This window comes from Fukomys damarensis, unplaced genomic scaffold (assembly GCF_012274545.1).
Source record: "Fukomys damarensis isolate Sample0158 unplaced genomic scaffold, DMR_v1.0_HiC HiC_scaffold_20, whole genome shotgun sequence".
NCBI classification, from domain to species: domain Eukaryota; kingdom Metazoa; phylum Chordata; class Mammalia; order Rodentia; family Bathyergidae; genus Fukomys; species Fukomys damarensis.
Genome location: NW_022900932.1, coordinates 21,171,318 through 21,185,398, shown reverse-complemented (window position 1 = coordinate 21,185,398; position 14,081 = coordinate 21,171,318). Strand labels below are relative to the sequence as shown.

The following is a 14,081-nucleotide window of genomic DNA, read 5'->3' as shown; positions in this document are numbered from 1 at the left end:
AGCTTTTTTTCTTGTCCCTTCCTTCCTTTCTCCCTCCTCCTCCCTTGTTTGAACACTTGAGAGAAACAATGCAATATTTAAATATGTGTGTCCAATTTTTTTCACTTGAGTATGGTTTCAAGGTCCATCCATTTAGCTATAAATCTCAAGCTCATCCTTCTTTATGGCAGAGTAGTACTCTTGTCTAAAAGAAACCCCACATCTTTTTCCACTCATCAATTGATGGACATTTGGGCAGTTTCCAAGATTAAGCAAAAACAGACTGTGCTGCTGTAAACATGGATGTGCATATATCACTGTGGTATGAGGCTTTTAATTCTTTTGGGAAGGTACCAAGAAGAGGTATAACTGGGTCAAATGGAACCTATACTTTTAGTTTTTTGAGAAATCTCCATATTGATTTCCACATTGGTTGCACCAGCCCATTGGCAGCAGAGAAGGATTCCTTTTTCCCCACATCCCTTCCAGCATTTGTTATTGGTTGGTTTCTTGATAGCAGCCATTCTTTCTAAAGTGAGATGTTTTAATTTGCATCTCTTGAATGACCAGTGAAGCTGAACATTTATATTTATTTGCCATTTCTTTCTTTCTTTCTTTTTTTTTTTTGGTTTTGGGGATTGAACTCAGGACCTTGCAAGGCAGGCAGCAGAACCACCAAATTAAATTGCAGGCTCCTATTTGCCATTTCCAGTTCATTATCTGAGAAGGGTATCTTTATTTCAGATACCCATTTTTGTATTGGGTCTTTAAATTTGGGGGGGTATGGTTTTTTTTAAAGTTCTTCTTTATATATTTTAGATAATAGTCCTTTATCTGAATAGCTGGTAAAAGTTTTTTCCCACTCTGTGAGTTCTCTCTTCACTCTTGGTGGTTTCCCTTCCTGTGCAAAAGCTTTTTAATAGAAGATCCCAATTGTTGATTCCTGTGTGGTCTGCATTTTGTTCATGAAGTCTTTGCCCACTCCTGTGTCCTCAAGCATTCTACCTATTCTCTCTTCCACCAGGTGTAGTGCTTCTGGTTTAATTTTTAGGTCTTTGGTCCAGTTTGATTTTAGGTTAGTGCACGGTGAAAGATAAGGGTCTAGTTTCAGTCTTCAGCACGTGGAAAGCCAGTTTTTTCAAAACCATTTATTAAAGAAGCATCATTTTTTCAGGGAAGGTATTTGGCTCCTTTGTCAAAGATGAGATGGTTGGGCCAGTGATTTGGCTTGCCTACCTCGCAAGGGCTGAGTTCGATCCCTGGTACCAAAAAAAAAAAAAAAAAAAAAAAGATGAGGTGGTTGAGTATATCTGGAGTTGTTTCTGCATCTTCTGGTCTGTTCCATTGATCCTCAGATCTGTTCTTTTGCCAGTATCTTGCTGTTTTTATCACCACAGCTTTGTAGCATAATTTAGAGTTAGGGATTGTGTGATGCCCCCTGTTTTATTTTTGTTGCCAGAATTGCCTTTGCTATTCTAGATCTCTTCAGGTTCCAAATGAATTTTAGGATTTTTCTAATTCTGTGAGATATTCCGTTGGGATTTTGATTGGGATTGTATTGAATCTGTATAACAATTTTGGAAATACGGCCATTTTCACTATATTGGTTCTCTAAGAAAAAGGGATATCTTTCCATTTTCTGATATCCTCTTCTCCTTTTTCAGAGCACTGTAGTTTTCAATGTAGAAGTCTTTTACTTCCTTTGTTAGCTTGTTTCCTAGGTATTTCAATTTTTGGATGCTATTGTAAAAGGAATGTTTCTCTGATTTCTCTCTCTGTTAGTCTGTTATTTGTATACAGGAAGGCTATTGACTTTTGAGTGTTGACTCTATCCAGTTATACTACTGAATTGGTTATCAAATCTTAAGGTCTTTTGGTGGATTTTTGGGGGTCTTCTATGTAGAGTATCATGTCATGTGCAAATAGTGATAATTTTATAACTTCTTCCTTTCCTGTCTTTATTCCTTTTATTTTTTCTCTTGTCTAATTGCTCTGGCTAATCTTTCTAGAGCTATATTGAATAAGAATAGTGACAGTAGACATCCTTGTCTTGTTCTTGATTTTAGAGTGCAAGGTTTCAGTTTTTGTCCATTTAATATAATGTTGGCTGTTGGTTTGTCATAGATATACCAATTTTCTGTAGGGTTTTTATTATGAATGGGTGTTGGACTATTTTAAACGCTCTTTCTGCATCTATTGAGAGGATTGTACAGTTTTTTCCTTGGCTCTATTAATATAGTATATTACATTTATTTATTTATTTGGTTTTTTGAGACAGGGTCTCATTATGTAATTGAGACTGACCTGGAACCTATTATGTAGCCCAGGCTGGTCTTGAACTCACAGTGATCCTCCTGCCTCAGCCTCCCAAATGGTGGGATTACAGGTGTGCACCACCATGCCTGGCTTGCTTACATACATACATTCATTCATTCATTTATTTATTTATTTATTTATACTGGGGATTGAACTCTGGTCCTTGCACTTGCAAGGCAGGCCACCAAACCGCTGAGCTAAATCTCCAGCCCCTGGCTTACATTTATTGATTTGCATATGTTGAACCATCACTGCAACCCTGGGACGAATCCAACTTGGTCATGGTGTATAACTTTCTTGATGACCCTCTGTATTTTGTTTGCCGGTATTTTATTGAGGAGTTTTGCATCTATGTTCATTAGGGAGAATGGCCCGTAATTCTCCTTTTTGGTTGGATTCTTCTCTGGTTTTGGAATCAGGGTAATGCTTGCTTCCTGGAACGAATATGGGAGTATTGCTTCCTTTTCAGTTTCATTAAAGAGTTTGAAGAAGTAGAGGCATTAGGTCTTCTCTAAATTTCTTGTAGAATTCAGCAGGGAATGCAGGCTTTTCTTTGTTGATAGGTTTTTAATACCCAATTTCATTGGCTGATAATGGTTTACTTAGAATATCTATATCTTCTTGATTCAATTTTGGTAATTCATATTTTTCTAGTAATTATTTCTTCTGTATTTTCCATCTTCTTAGAATATAGGTTGTTTATCACTTCTTGGCTTTTTGGTTAAGAAGTGTAGAATACAGGGTCTCGAAGTAGGTATTGATGATCTCCTGGACCTCTGCAGGATCTGTTCTGATTGCATCCTTTTCATTCCTCATTGCATGCATTTGAGTCTTTGCTTTTTTGGATAAGGTTGGCTAAGGGTTTGTCAATTTTATTTACTCTTTTAAAGAACCAACGTTTTGATTCATTGATTCTTTGTGTTGTTTTCTTAGTCTCATTGCATTAATTTCTGCTCTGATTTTTATAATTTCCTCTGCATACGAGCTTTGGACTTGGCTTACTCTTCTTTTTGTACAAGCTTGAAGTTCAACATTAGGTTATTTGAGCCTGCTCTGTTTTCCTGATACAGGAATTCACCACTTTTAATTTCCCTTGTAAGATGGCTTTCATTGCATCCCATAAATTCTGGTATGTTGTATTGTCATTTTTGTTTAATTGTAGAAATTGTAGAATTATCTTTAATTTCATCTGTGACCCATTGGTTGTTCAGGAGGATGTTATTTGATTTCCATGTGTTTATGAAGTTCTTGCGGTTTCTTTTGCTATTGATTTCCAATTTCATTGCATTATGGTTTGATAATACGCATGGGATTATTTCATTTCCTTTGTGTTTACTTAAACATGTTCTGTGAGCCAGTATATGGTCTCTTTTGGAGAAAGCCATGTACAGCTGAGAAGCATATGTATTCTGATGTTGTGGGTAGAACACTCTGTAGATATTTATTAAGTCCATTTGTGCAGAAGTTTGGTTTAATTCTAATATTTCATTTTTGATTTTTTTGTCTAAATGATCTGTATGTGACAGTGGGGTATTGAGATCCCCTATTATAACTGTATTAGCACTTATGTGATTTTTCATGTCTGTTAATATTTGTTTTGTACAGTTGGATGTACTGCTGTTTGATGTGTATATATTTGGGATTGTTATCTCTTCCTTTTTTTTTTTTTTAAGAAAGGGTCTCGCTATGTAGTTCAGACTGCCCTGGAACTCATTATATAGCTCAGGCTGGTCTTGAACTCACATCGATCCTCCTGCCTCAGCCTCCCAGAGTGCTGGGATTACAGGCATGCGCCACCATGTCCAGCTTGTTCTCTCTTCCTTTTGGATTGTTCCCTTTACCAGGATGTAGTGACCTTCTTTGTCTCTCTTATTCAGTCTTGGCTTGAAATCCATTTTGTCTGCAAATAGAATAGCTACCCTTGCTTTTTTCTGGTTTCCTGTCACATGGAATATTGTTTTCCATCCCTTGACTTTCAGTCTGTGAATTTTTTCAATTAAATGTGTTTCTTGTATGCAGTATATTGTGCCTCTTGATCCATTCTGCTAGTCTGTTTCTTTTGATTGGTGAATTGAGACCATTAACATTTATGGTTACAACTGATATGTATTGTCTTATCTCTGTCATGTTATTTTCCTGCTGTTGGCTTCCTTCTTCCCTTTTCTATTTTAATTTCTTGCCTTGCCTGGTGGATTCATTCTGTTGGGGTTGTGGAGTTGTAATCCTTATTGTCTCTTTCTAGACTATCCTTCAGAACACTTTGAAGAAAAATATTTTATTTTTGTACCCATGTTATTTATAGGTAATACATTTTTAAGCTTTTATATCCTAAAATCTGGGCATGTGGGATGCACCTGTAGTCCTAGCTGGTTGGGAGGTGGACTGCATGAGCTCAGTTCAGGATCAGTATGGACAACTAGTAAGACTCTATCTCTTTAAAAACAAGCCAAAACAGATGGAGTGGTGCATACCTGTAATCCCAGCTAGTCAGGAGGCCAAGGCAAGAGGATTGCAAATTTGAGATCAACCTGGATAAACTTCTTGAGATCTTGTCTCAAAATAAAAAGAGCCAGGGTTGTAGTTCAGTGGTATTGCACCCCTGGGTTTGATCTCCAGTACCACCAAAAAAAGAAAAATCATAATTGTCAATCATCATTATAAACACCTTAATCTGCACTTCCTACCTGCTAGTAAGTTTAGGGGTTTTGAGGTAGTAAAACAAAGCTTTCTCTTTTTTATGAAGAAAATGTTGGGCTGGGGATCCAGCTCAGTGGTTCCTCCCCTGACTTGCAAGCACAAGGTCCTGAGTTCATTTCCTGATACCAAAAAAAAGTGTTTAAACTTTTCTTCTAATTATAAAAAATATTTTCTATTTTAGAAAATTTTAAGACTTAGGGATCATTACTGTAGTTGTGATGCCTTTTTTTTGTGTGTGATGCTGGAAATTAAATGTACAATCTTATGCATGCTAGGCAAGTGTTCTACCTCTAGTCCTTGGTATTTTTTTTTCACTTAACATATGATTGACTTTCTTTTTTCCTTCATTTTTAATGCCTGAGCTCAAGTAATTTCTTAGAGTGTGAATCTCAAGATTTATATGTTTTTGGGCCAGTTACTTAGCTCAGTGGTTCCAATGCCTGCCTAATGCAAGGTCTCAAGTTCAATCCCTGGTACCCCCCACCAAAAAAAAAGATTTCTTTGTCTGTGTCCTAAGTATTCTTACTCCACAAGAAAGTCTGGGAGTTGATAGAAAACTAATATGTAATGGATTACTCTGACATGTATTGCTAGTTTCTATTTTATCAGATATTAGAAAAAACTAGAAGGAACTACAGTACGTGAAGATTTTTTTCTGGCCAGATGTGTAGTGTGCACCTGTAATCTCAGCACTTGGGAGGCTGAGGCAAGAGGAGTACTGTAAGGTCACGGCCAGCCTAGGCTACTTGATGAGACCCTGTCTCAAATCCCCACGCCCGCAAGATTCTTTCTCCTGGCTAGGTAAGAACCAGGCCCCATCTTGCTTTGCTTCCTTTTTTTTGAGACAGGATCTCTCTATGTAGTTGAGACTGACCTGGAACTCACTGTGTAGCACAGGCTGGTCTTGAACTCACAGCGATCCTCTTGCCTCAGCCTCCCAAGTGCTGGGATTACAGGTGTACGCCACTACGCCCACCATTGCTTTGCTTCTGAAATCAGAGATCAGGTGAGTTCACGGTGGTATGGCTATAGACAAGAAGATTCTTTTTGAACTGCATGTTACCTTTGGGGAAAAAAAAAAGTATGAAACATTGAGCAACGAGTATATTAATTATAAGTCAAGAAATAGGAAAGAATGACCAGAGCCAGGCATGGCATGGTGGCGCACATCTGTATACTAGCACTCTGGGAGGCTAAAGCAGGAAGATCACAAGTTATTTCCTTAGAAAGGACCAGGAATATAGCTCATTACAAAGACCCTGGATTCACTCCCTGGTGCTACCAAAAAAATTTTTTCCCATAAAATGGGAAGATAAAATAGTGCTAAAATAATATAGTTGGAAAGTAAGAAAAAGGTATAAGGCTGGAAATTATATTCTGGAAATATTTAAATTAATATTCTTCATTCTTGTATTAGGACCCAGTACTACAACGGAAACAGAAACTATTGCCAAATATGAAATAATGGATGGTGCACCAGTAAAAGGTAATACATTGTTCATGTACTTCCTTTGTGTAGTGAGGTGTCTGTGGCAATTTAGTTTGAGTAAGCATATGTATAAAGTATTGAAAACTTATTACTAATTCATTCACAACAGAAATAAACAGAATGATAGGGCTGGGGATTTAGCTTAGTGTGGCACCTCGCCTTCCTCACAAGCACAGGATCCTGAGTTTGATCCCTGGTACCAAAACAAAAAACAAAAACCAAAAAAACCCAGAATAACATGTCTTCATTACCAAAAAGATTACCAGGCAGTTTGAGTATTCGTTTGTGTGAAAGTATTTATAATTCTTTTTTTGTTTGTTTTTTGAGACAGGGTCTCGCTATATATTTCAGGCAGGCCTTGAACTCACTGTATAGTCCAGGCTGGCCTTGAACTTGTGGCAATCCTTCTGCCTCAGCCTCTTGAGTGCTGGGGTTACAGGCATGGACCACATGCCTGGCTGGAAAGTATAATTCTTAAAACTATTCTTAACTTTTATAATGATGGTTTTTGCGGATCTCTTTATAGAGCTGCTAAAAAAAAAAAAAAGTCTGATAATACTCCCTAGTCTGAAAAAAGGTTAAGGTTTTGCTCAGTTTAAATTCAGAATTTGAAGAGACAGTTTTGCTTATCTCTTCTCTGGTTCTAAATTTGCAATATTGTAATTATCTTCTGTTAAATAGTTATCTCTGTATATTTTTTTGTGTTATGCTGATCCTAAGATGCAGTAGTAGTAGTAGCAAGATGCATTAATTCCTGTGGGGTTTTGGAGCCCTGATAGCCTCCCAAGAAAATGATTCCCTTACTAGTGTCTCAGTGTCTGAGACAATGAGAAGCATTTTCTAAATTTGTGTCTTTGGATTTTTTTCTGATAGTAATTACTTTAAAAAGTAGGGATTTAGCTCAGTGGTGTCGCAGCCTGCCTTGCAAGCACAAGGTCCTGAGTTCCATCCCCAGTACCAAAACAAAAGGTAGCTACTGTTTACTGAATGTTATTTGTAAACAACACGTTGTAGTGTAAGTGCTGTAAAGCTCCCTGAGGTGCAGAGAGATTAAAAATTTTGCCAAAGGTGATATAGCTAATTTTGTCAGAGTTGCGGTTAAGCCAAGCCTTTCTTATTCCACGGCCCACATACTGTATATTTAACCTTGTGTTACACAGAATTACTTTTTAAAATTCTAGCAGCAACAGAGTTTATGTTGAGGGATAGGTTTTATGTCTTTTATCAATAGATGTGCATGAGAAAAATATTACATACAGATAATTAAGAAGAGAATATGCAAATATCTTTCTAAGGAATATAGAAGCCATGAACATTTGAATAGTAATCTTTTTGGTAATGAAGTCATGTTATCATTCTGGGTTTGTTTGTTTGTTTGTTTTGTTTTGGGTACCAGGGATCAAACTCAGGACCTTGTGCCTGCGAGGTAGGCATAGTGCCACTGAGCTAAATCCCCAGCCTTATCATTCTGTTTATTTTTGCTGTTATGGATGGATGAATTAGTAATAAGTTTTTAATACTTTATACATATGCTTAGGAATTATGAAGATGATCAGCAGAGAGTAATAAAACTAGGACTATGCAGCACTTAAATGCTGGCACTATTTTAAGCTCTTTATATATTTCACCCACACAGTCCTTAAAAATTCCCCGCAAATGAGTATTGTTATTCCTTATTTCACAGGAGCATATTAGTTACATCACACAAGCCAAGGTCACTCAGCCTGTAAATGGTGGAGTTGAGATTTGATTCAGGTGTTCTGGCTCTGGAACATTGGTTCTCATCAAGAGTCGATTCTGCCCCCCCCCAGGAGACATTTGTATGGGGACATTTTTAGGTTTCACCCTTGGGAGAGTGCTATTGGCTTCTTTGGGTAGAGGCCAGGGGTGCTCCTAAGTGCCGAGGACCTTCTGCCAGCAAAGACTTATCAGGCCCAAAATGTCTTTAGTGTCAAGGCTGAAAAATGCTGTTTTTTGCTGCAGCTCATGAAGAACTGAAGAATAAATGTCTTTTCTGTAATATTTAGTCCTGTTTTATGTGGCTGTTTAATCATCTTTTATTTTTTTATCTTTTAGAATTAAATGGGAAACTGCTTTTCTTTCAGGTGAATCCATTCCAATAAGGCTATTTTTAGCAGGATATGATCCAACACCAACAATGAGAGATGTGAACAAAAAATTTTCAGTAAGGTACTTTTTGAATCTAGTGCTTGTTGATGAGGAAGACAGAAGGTACTTCAAGCAGCAGGTATGATACCACCCAGGCTGATCTTTTGTTCTGTGGCAGAAAGCACTCCCTTATTAAAGTTTTATTGTATGAGAGTGAGAGTTTCCAAAATAGTGAAAATACTGAGGATGTAATAAAGAAGTAGGTGTTTTGATAGATCCCTCCTCAGTCATTCTGCCAGACTCCAAAATAAGCTATAATTTGTCAAGGCCTTTATTGTTTAATCTTAAAAAAATTTTTTTTAAAAAGAATAACTGCTATTTTAAATAATTTAGGCAATAACGAGCAAAGAATGAAGTAAAGGCCAGGAAAAATTCCACCACCATTGTTACTAGTTTTCTGGACAAGTTTGTTTTGTTTTGTTTTGGTTTTGGTTTTTTGAGACAGGATCTCACTATGTAGTTGAAACTGACCTGGAACTCACTGTATAGCCCAGGCTGGTCTTGAATTTAACAGCGATCCTTCTGCCTCAGCCTCCCAAGTGCTAGGATTACAGGCAGGCACCACCACACATGGCTTTCTGGACAAATTTATGTGTTTGCATTTAGGTCATATTATGCATATTTCTTTAATTTGTTTTTATATTCAATAGTGTCTTAAATATCTTTCTCTTATCAACAAAGATCTCCATTGTTGTCCCCCTTTGACTTCTCTCCATTGTCCTTTTTTTGGGTGCTGGGGATAGAACTCACCACCTTGTGCTTGCAAGGCAGGTGTGGTGCCACTGAGCTAAATCCCCAGCCTCCATTGTTCTTTTAATAGCTACGTATGTTTGATGGAATTTGGGGGCTGACCCCCCGCCTTCTTTTTGCAGTACTGAGGGCATTGAACTCAGGGCCTTTACACTGAACTGCACTCTCACCCCACCTCCACTTTAAAAAACATTTTTTTCTTTAAATTTTGAGACAGGGTTTCACTGAGTCACTAAATTGTTTAGGCTGGGTTTGAACGTTCAGTCCTGCTCCAGCCTTCCAGAGTGCTGGGATTATACTGCCACACCCAGCTTTATTTTTTCCTTACTAAACACTAATATTATAAACGTCTGTAAGGTGATCTGATTCTAATAGTTATATTTCAAATGAAGTGTTCATCATAAAATTTGTTCTCATTTGAAAGTCAATTTAAGCTGGGTGTGGTGGCCCATGCCTGTAACCCCAGCACTCAGGCTGAGGCAGGAGGATCACTGTGAGCTGCACTGTGAGCCTGGGCTACATAGTGACACCCTGTCTCAAAAAAAAGAAAAAGAGCCTTAGGTGAATTTTGAATTAATACTGTAACTAAAATACTTTATATACTGAATGAGATTAAGAAATATTTGAACATCAGTTGAGTGTTACAAAAGCGAAGTTAAGAATATAACTACCTCATAAATACTATTTGTCTTCCAGGTCCTCATTGCAGATGTGTGTTATGTGTGTGGGGGGTAGAATTACATAACAACAGAAAATGTAAATAATAGTTTAATAGTAATTTATAAGAAAGAAAACTTCAGTAAGGATGTCATACTACTGTATAAGTAAACATAGGTAATTTATTATTTTAAAGTAAGTTGCATGACATTTACACTTTCCAGAGCAATTGCTTATGATGGCGCTGTTAGAATAAGCATATTGCTTCCCATACACACCCATTTGAATGTTTAAGTTCTGAGATTTTTTTTTTTTTTTTTTTTTTTTTTCTGGGGATTGAACTCAGGACCTTGCGCTTGTGGTACCACTGAACTAAATCCCTGGCTTTCTGAGATGTTTAAAACAAAACAAAAGAACCAGCCAGTCGTTATTTGACGAAGCAAATTATGTTAGGGATTTAGAAGAGGAGAAATCTCAGGAAGAATTGGTCAGGGTAAGATTTAAGTAGATAGAGTAATAGAAAATTTGATTGTGTAGGGGAAGTTTAGGGTGAGTTTATTTGGAGTGCATTGTGGGTAGAGAGTAATAGTTTGGTTGGTTGGGTAGAAGTGTCAAGGGAGGGAAGGAAGTAGTGTTGGTAAATTAGACTAAGGTTATAGAGGACCCTAAATACCTGTTGAAGAGTCATTGTGGAGTCACAGAGACCTATTGAAGAATAATCAGCAGTGTTTTGTTTGTTTATTTATTTTAGGTATCAGGGATCGAACTTGCAGCCTTGTGCTTGTGAGGCAGATAGTGGAACCACTGAACTAAATCCCTGGCCCAGCAGTGTATTAGACTAATCTAGTAGTGATATAAAGGGTGAATTAGAATGAAGTCTTGTTGGGCATGGTGGCACAGGCCTGTAATCCCAGCACTCAGGAGGCTGAGGCAAGAGGATCTCTGTGAGTTCGAGACCAGCCTGGGCTACATAGTGAGTTCCAGGTCAGTCTCACCTACATAGTGAGACCCTGTCTCAAAAAAACAAAAACAAACAAACAAAAAAAGTCTTAGGCAAGAGGCAGGAGCCTTCTACTGGTAAGCAATTTTAGTGTTTTAAGTTGGTGACAAAGACTTAAACTTGGATGAAGGCAATGGAACAGAAAACACAGTGCCGATTTTAGGACTTTGTTAAAGTTATAATAGCTAGGACTTTAGGCCAGGTTGGATTGGTGGTAGTGTATGGTGCTGGTAAGGGAAGAGGGGGGAACCATGAGAGGCAATCCCAAGATTAGGACTGGGAGAAAACAGATCAATTTGGAAAGATGAAAGGGGAATTTAGTTTTGTTATGGTTAAAACTGAATCTTCAATTAGTATTTCATAGTGAAAAAGGTAAGGCCCAGTGGAGAACATTAATTTGTTGATGTCTTGTGTGTGCATGTGTAGGAAATCATCTTATGGAGAAAAGCTCCTGAAAAACTGAGGAAACAGAGAACGAACTTTCACCAGCGATTTGAATCTCCAGATTCACAGGCATCTGCTGAACAGCCTGAAATGTGAACTGAATAGGAGGAAAAAAGGAAAAAAATCCATAACCATTGAGTTCAGCAGGTTAAAGATGGTTGCAGCATGTAGGGGGGGAAAGAGGCCAAAACTCCATATATAATAGTCTTCCTTTATCTTACAGTGCTGCATTTATTTTACAATATAACTAAATGTTCTTCATGTATAAACATTTTAAAAAGTGCTTTCTTTGAAACACTGGAGATTTCCTAAGCTGCCTTTTTTATTATTATTTTTTTTCTTATTGCACACTTTGATGATAAGCACTCAGATATTGCATCAGCATAAAAATTAAAGATTTTCATTTGAATAGGCTGGTATTTGTAATTTTGCTTTCTTTCCTCATAATGTTGTCTGTAAATCCTTTTCTTCTTTCATACTAATGAATACCCTTTTCTCTACATGTAAAAGTTTAAATATTTTGTGTTCAAATCAAATTAGAAAACCTGAGTGGACCTTATATCTTGCAAAGATTTAGAACATGGCATATTAATATTTTTGAGAACTACATTTCTTTTTGCATCTGCGTTTGAGAAATGTACATGGAGTGTTTTCACTGAAGGTGCTTCTGGGTCTACTGTTCCATAGCTTTCTTCATTTTATCCTCTGAAGACTTCTGTGTTACAAATATTTTTCCCCCCTGGGGATTATACGGCATGGCATTGTGGCTCTCTTTTCTCCCCCATATTAAGTAATCATTTGGGTATTATTTCCCAGCAGTACCACCATATGCATTCTGCAATATACAGTTGACATATGTTGGCATTTTAGAACTTTTACAACTATGTAATTTTCCCATAGTTAGAAATGTTTATATATATATATATTTTTTTTAATTTAAGAAATAGTTTTGTCACATATATGCAAATAACACTTTCACGATTTTACAGATTTATTCATTCTTCAGTGGAAAATTGGGAGATAGGGGATCAGGAGGGAATTGTATCCAGATCTGGACAATTTCATGTTTGTTAAACTGGAATTATGGCTAGTTCAAACTCCATTTCAACCTCACCCACTCTTGTCTTAATTTTTTAAACACTAAATTCAAGTCATTTGTTCAGTGTCAAAGAGGTTGCAGTCATCCACGCATATGCATGGGGTCTGATCTCAAATACACTAAATGAGGAGTGTGGAAACCAAAACAAAACCTGCTGTGTGGAAAGTACTTTCACTTATGGTTCATTGGTTTTTGTACCAATATCTTAAAATACACTTCAGTGCAAGTTTTGTCAGTTAATCTTACTTTATGAGTAAGCTAATAACCCAAACTACATTTCTTTAAACCTGTTTTACTACTATGGCACTTTGATAAAATGGTCAGTAACCAACTTCTTTACTGGCCAAAGGTTCCATGTACCATGTGCTGGAGCATCTATTTTAAATGTGGGTATCTATAAATGATGTTTCCTTCATGTAAGTGCCTGTTCAGAATTTTTTAAATGCCAAATATTTTCATGGTCACTTGCATGTAGTAATTTAGAAAATATTAAGAGATTTTGAAATCTAATTGTATTTAACCAGCCTCAATGTGCAACCATGATGTGTAATAAAGAATTTGAAACAGAAACTGAGCTTGCTATTTGATTAAAATAGCGCTATTCTTTAATCTTATTATACTTAATGTTCAGGATAGGATTTCTCAGTAGTTGGGAACTATTATGATTTTTTTAATGCATAGTACCAGTTTCAGCGATAAATTGTTATATAGTTCTTTTAATTAATTGGCTTAAAACACTCATCTACAAGATGATTATTCACTGTGTGAGATTTTGTTGCATAACATTCAAAGAATATAAGAGTTGGCCAATTAAAAGTAAAAAGCTATTATGTTTCTATGAAGAGTACAGTGTCTACCCTGTGACTTTCAACCCTGGCTGCGTGTTAGAATCACCTTAGAAGCTTCTCAGCATAACCATGGCTGGGTCCTACCCACACCATGAAAGTCAGTATCTCAGGGACTGGGACATCTGTATTTTTAAAAAGCTCTTAAAGATTGAGAAACGGCTGCCTGCCTCAAAAGAGCAAGGTCCTGAGTTTGATCCCTGGTACCAAAAAAAAAAAAAAAAAAAAAAAAAAAAAAAAATGAGAAACTGTTACTTTGACTAGTAAAGAGTTTTCTTATTTTGATAAGAGTTGGGAAGAGAGACTTCTATACTCACATATGAAGTAGCTGCCTGTGAATAAATGGACAAAAAAGGGAAAAGAACCATTTAATCAGCCAAGAGTGGTGGCATACTCAGGAGGCTGAGGTAGGAGGACTGCTGAGAGTTCAAGGCCAGAGTGAATTACATAGCGAGACCCTCTCTTAAAAAAAAGTACATCTATGAGAGTTCCTAAAAGTGTGATTCAAAGTGTGTAGAATTTGGGGCTTATATAATTTTGATGAAGCAGGTACCTGAAGAGTATTTTAGGAAAGATAAGCCCTTAGGAGAATACATGAGACAGTAATTTTTTTTTTTTTTTTTTTTTTTTTTGAGA

General features: G+C 36.9%; 1 protein-coding gene across 1 annotated transcript in view; it reads left to right on the top strand.

Annotated features, from left to right (window-relative positions):
* The window catches only part of Vps26a (VPS26, retromer complex component A), a 31,181-nt gene extending 18,022 nt beyond the window's left edge, over positions 1-13,159 (top strand). Inside the window, exons 7-9 of the mRNA XM_033766556.1 lie at positions 6,410-6,478; positions 8,587-8,729; positions 11,484-13,159. Of these exons, the coding sequence (XP_033622447.1) occupies positions 6,410-6,478; positions 8,587-8,729; positions 11,484-11,597 (326 nt within the window). The 3' untranslated portion in view covers positions 11,598-13,159. The remainder of the gene's footprint in view (positions 1-6,409; positions 6,479-8,586; positions 8,730-11,483) is intronic.
* Positions 13,160-14,081: the final 922 nt, after the last annotated feature.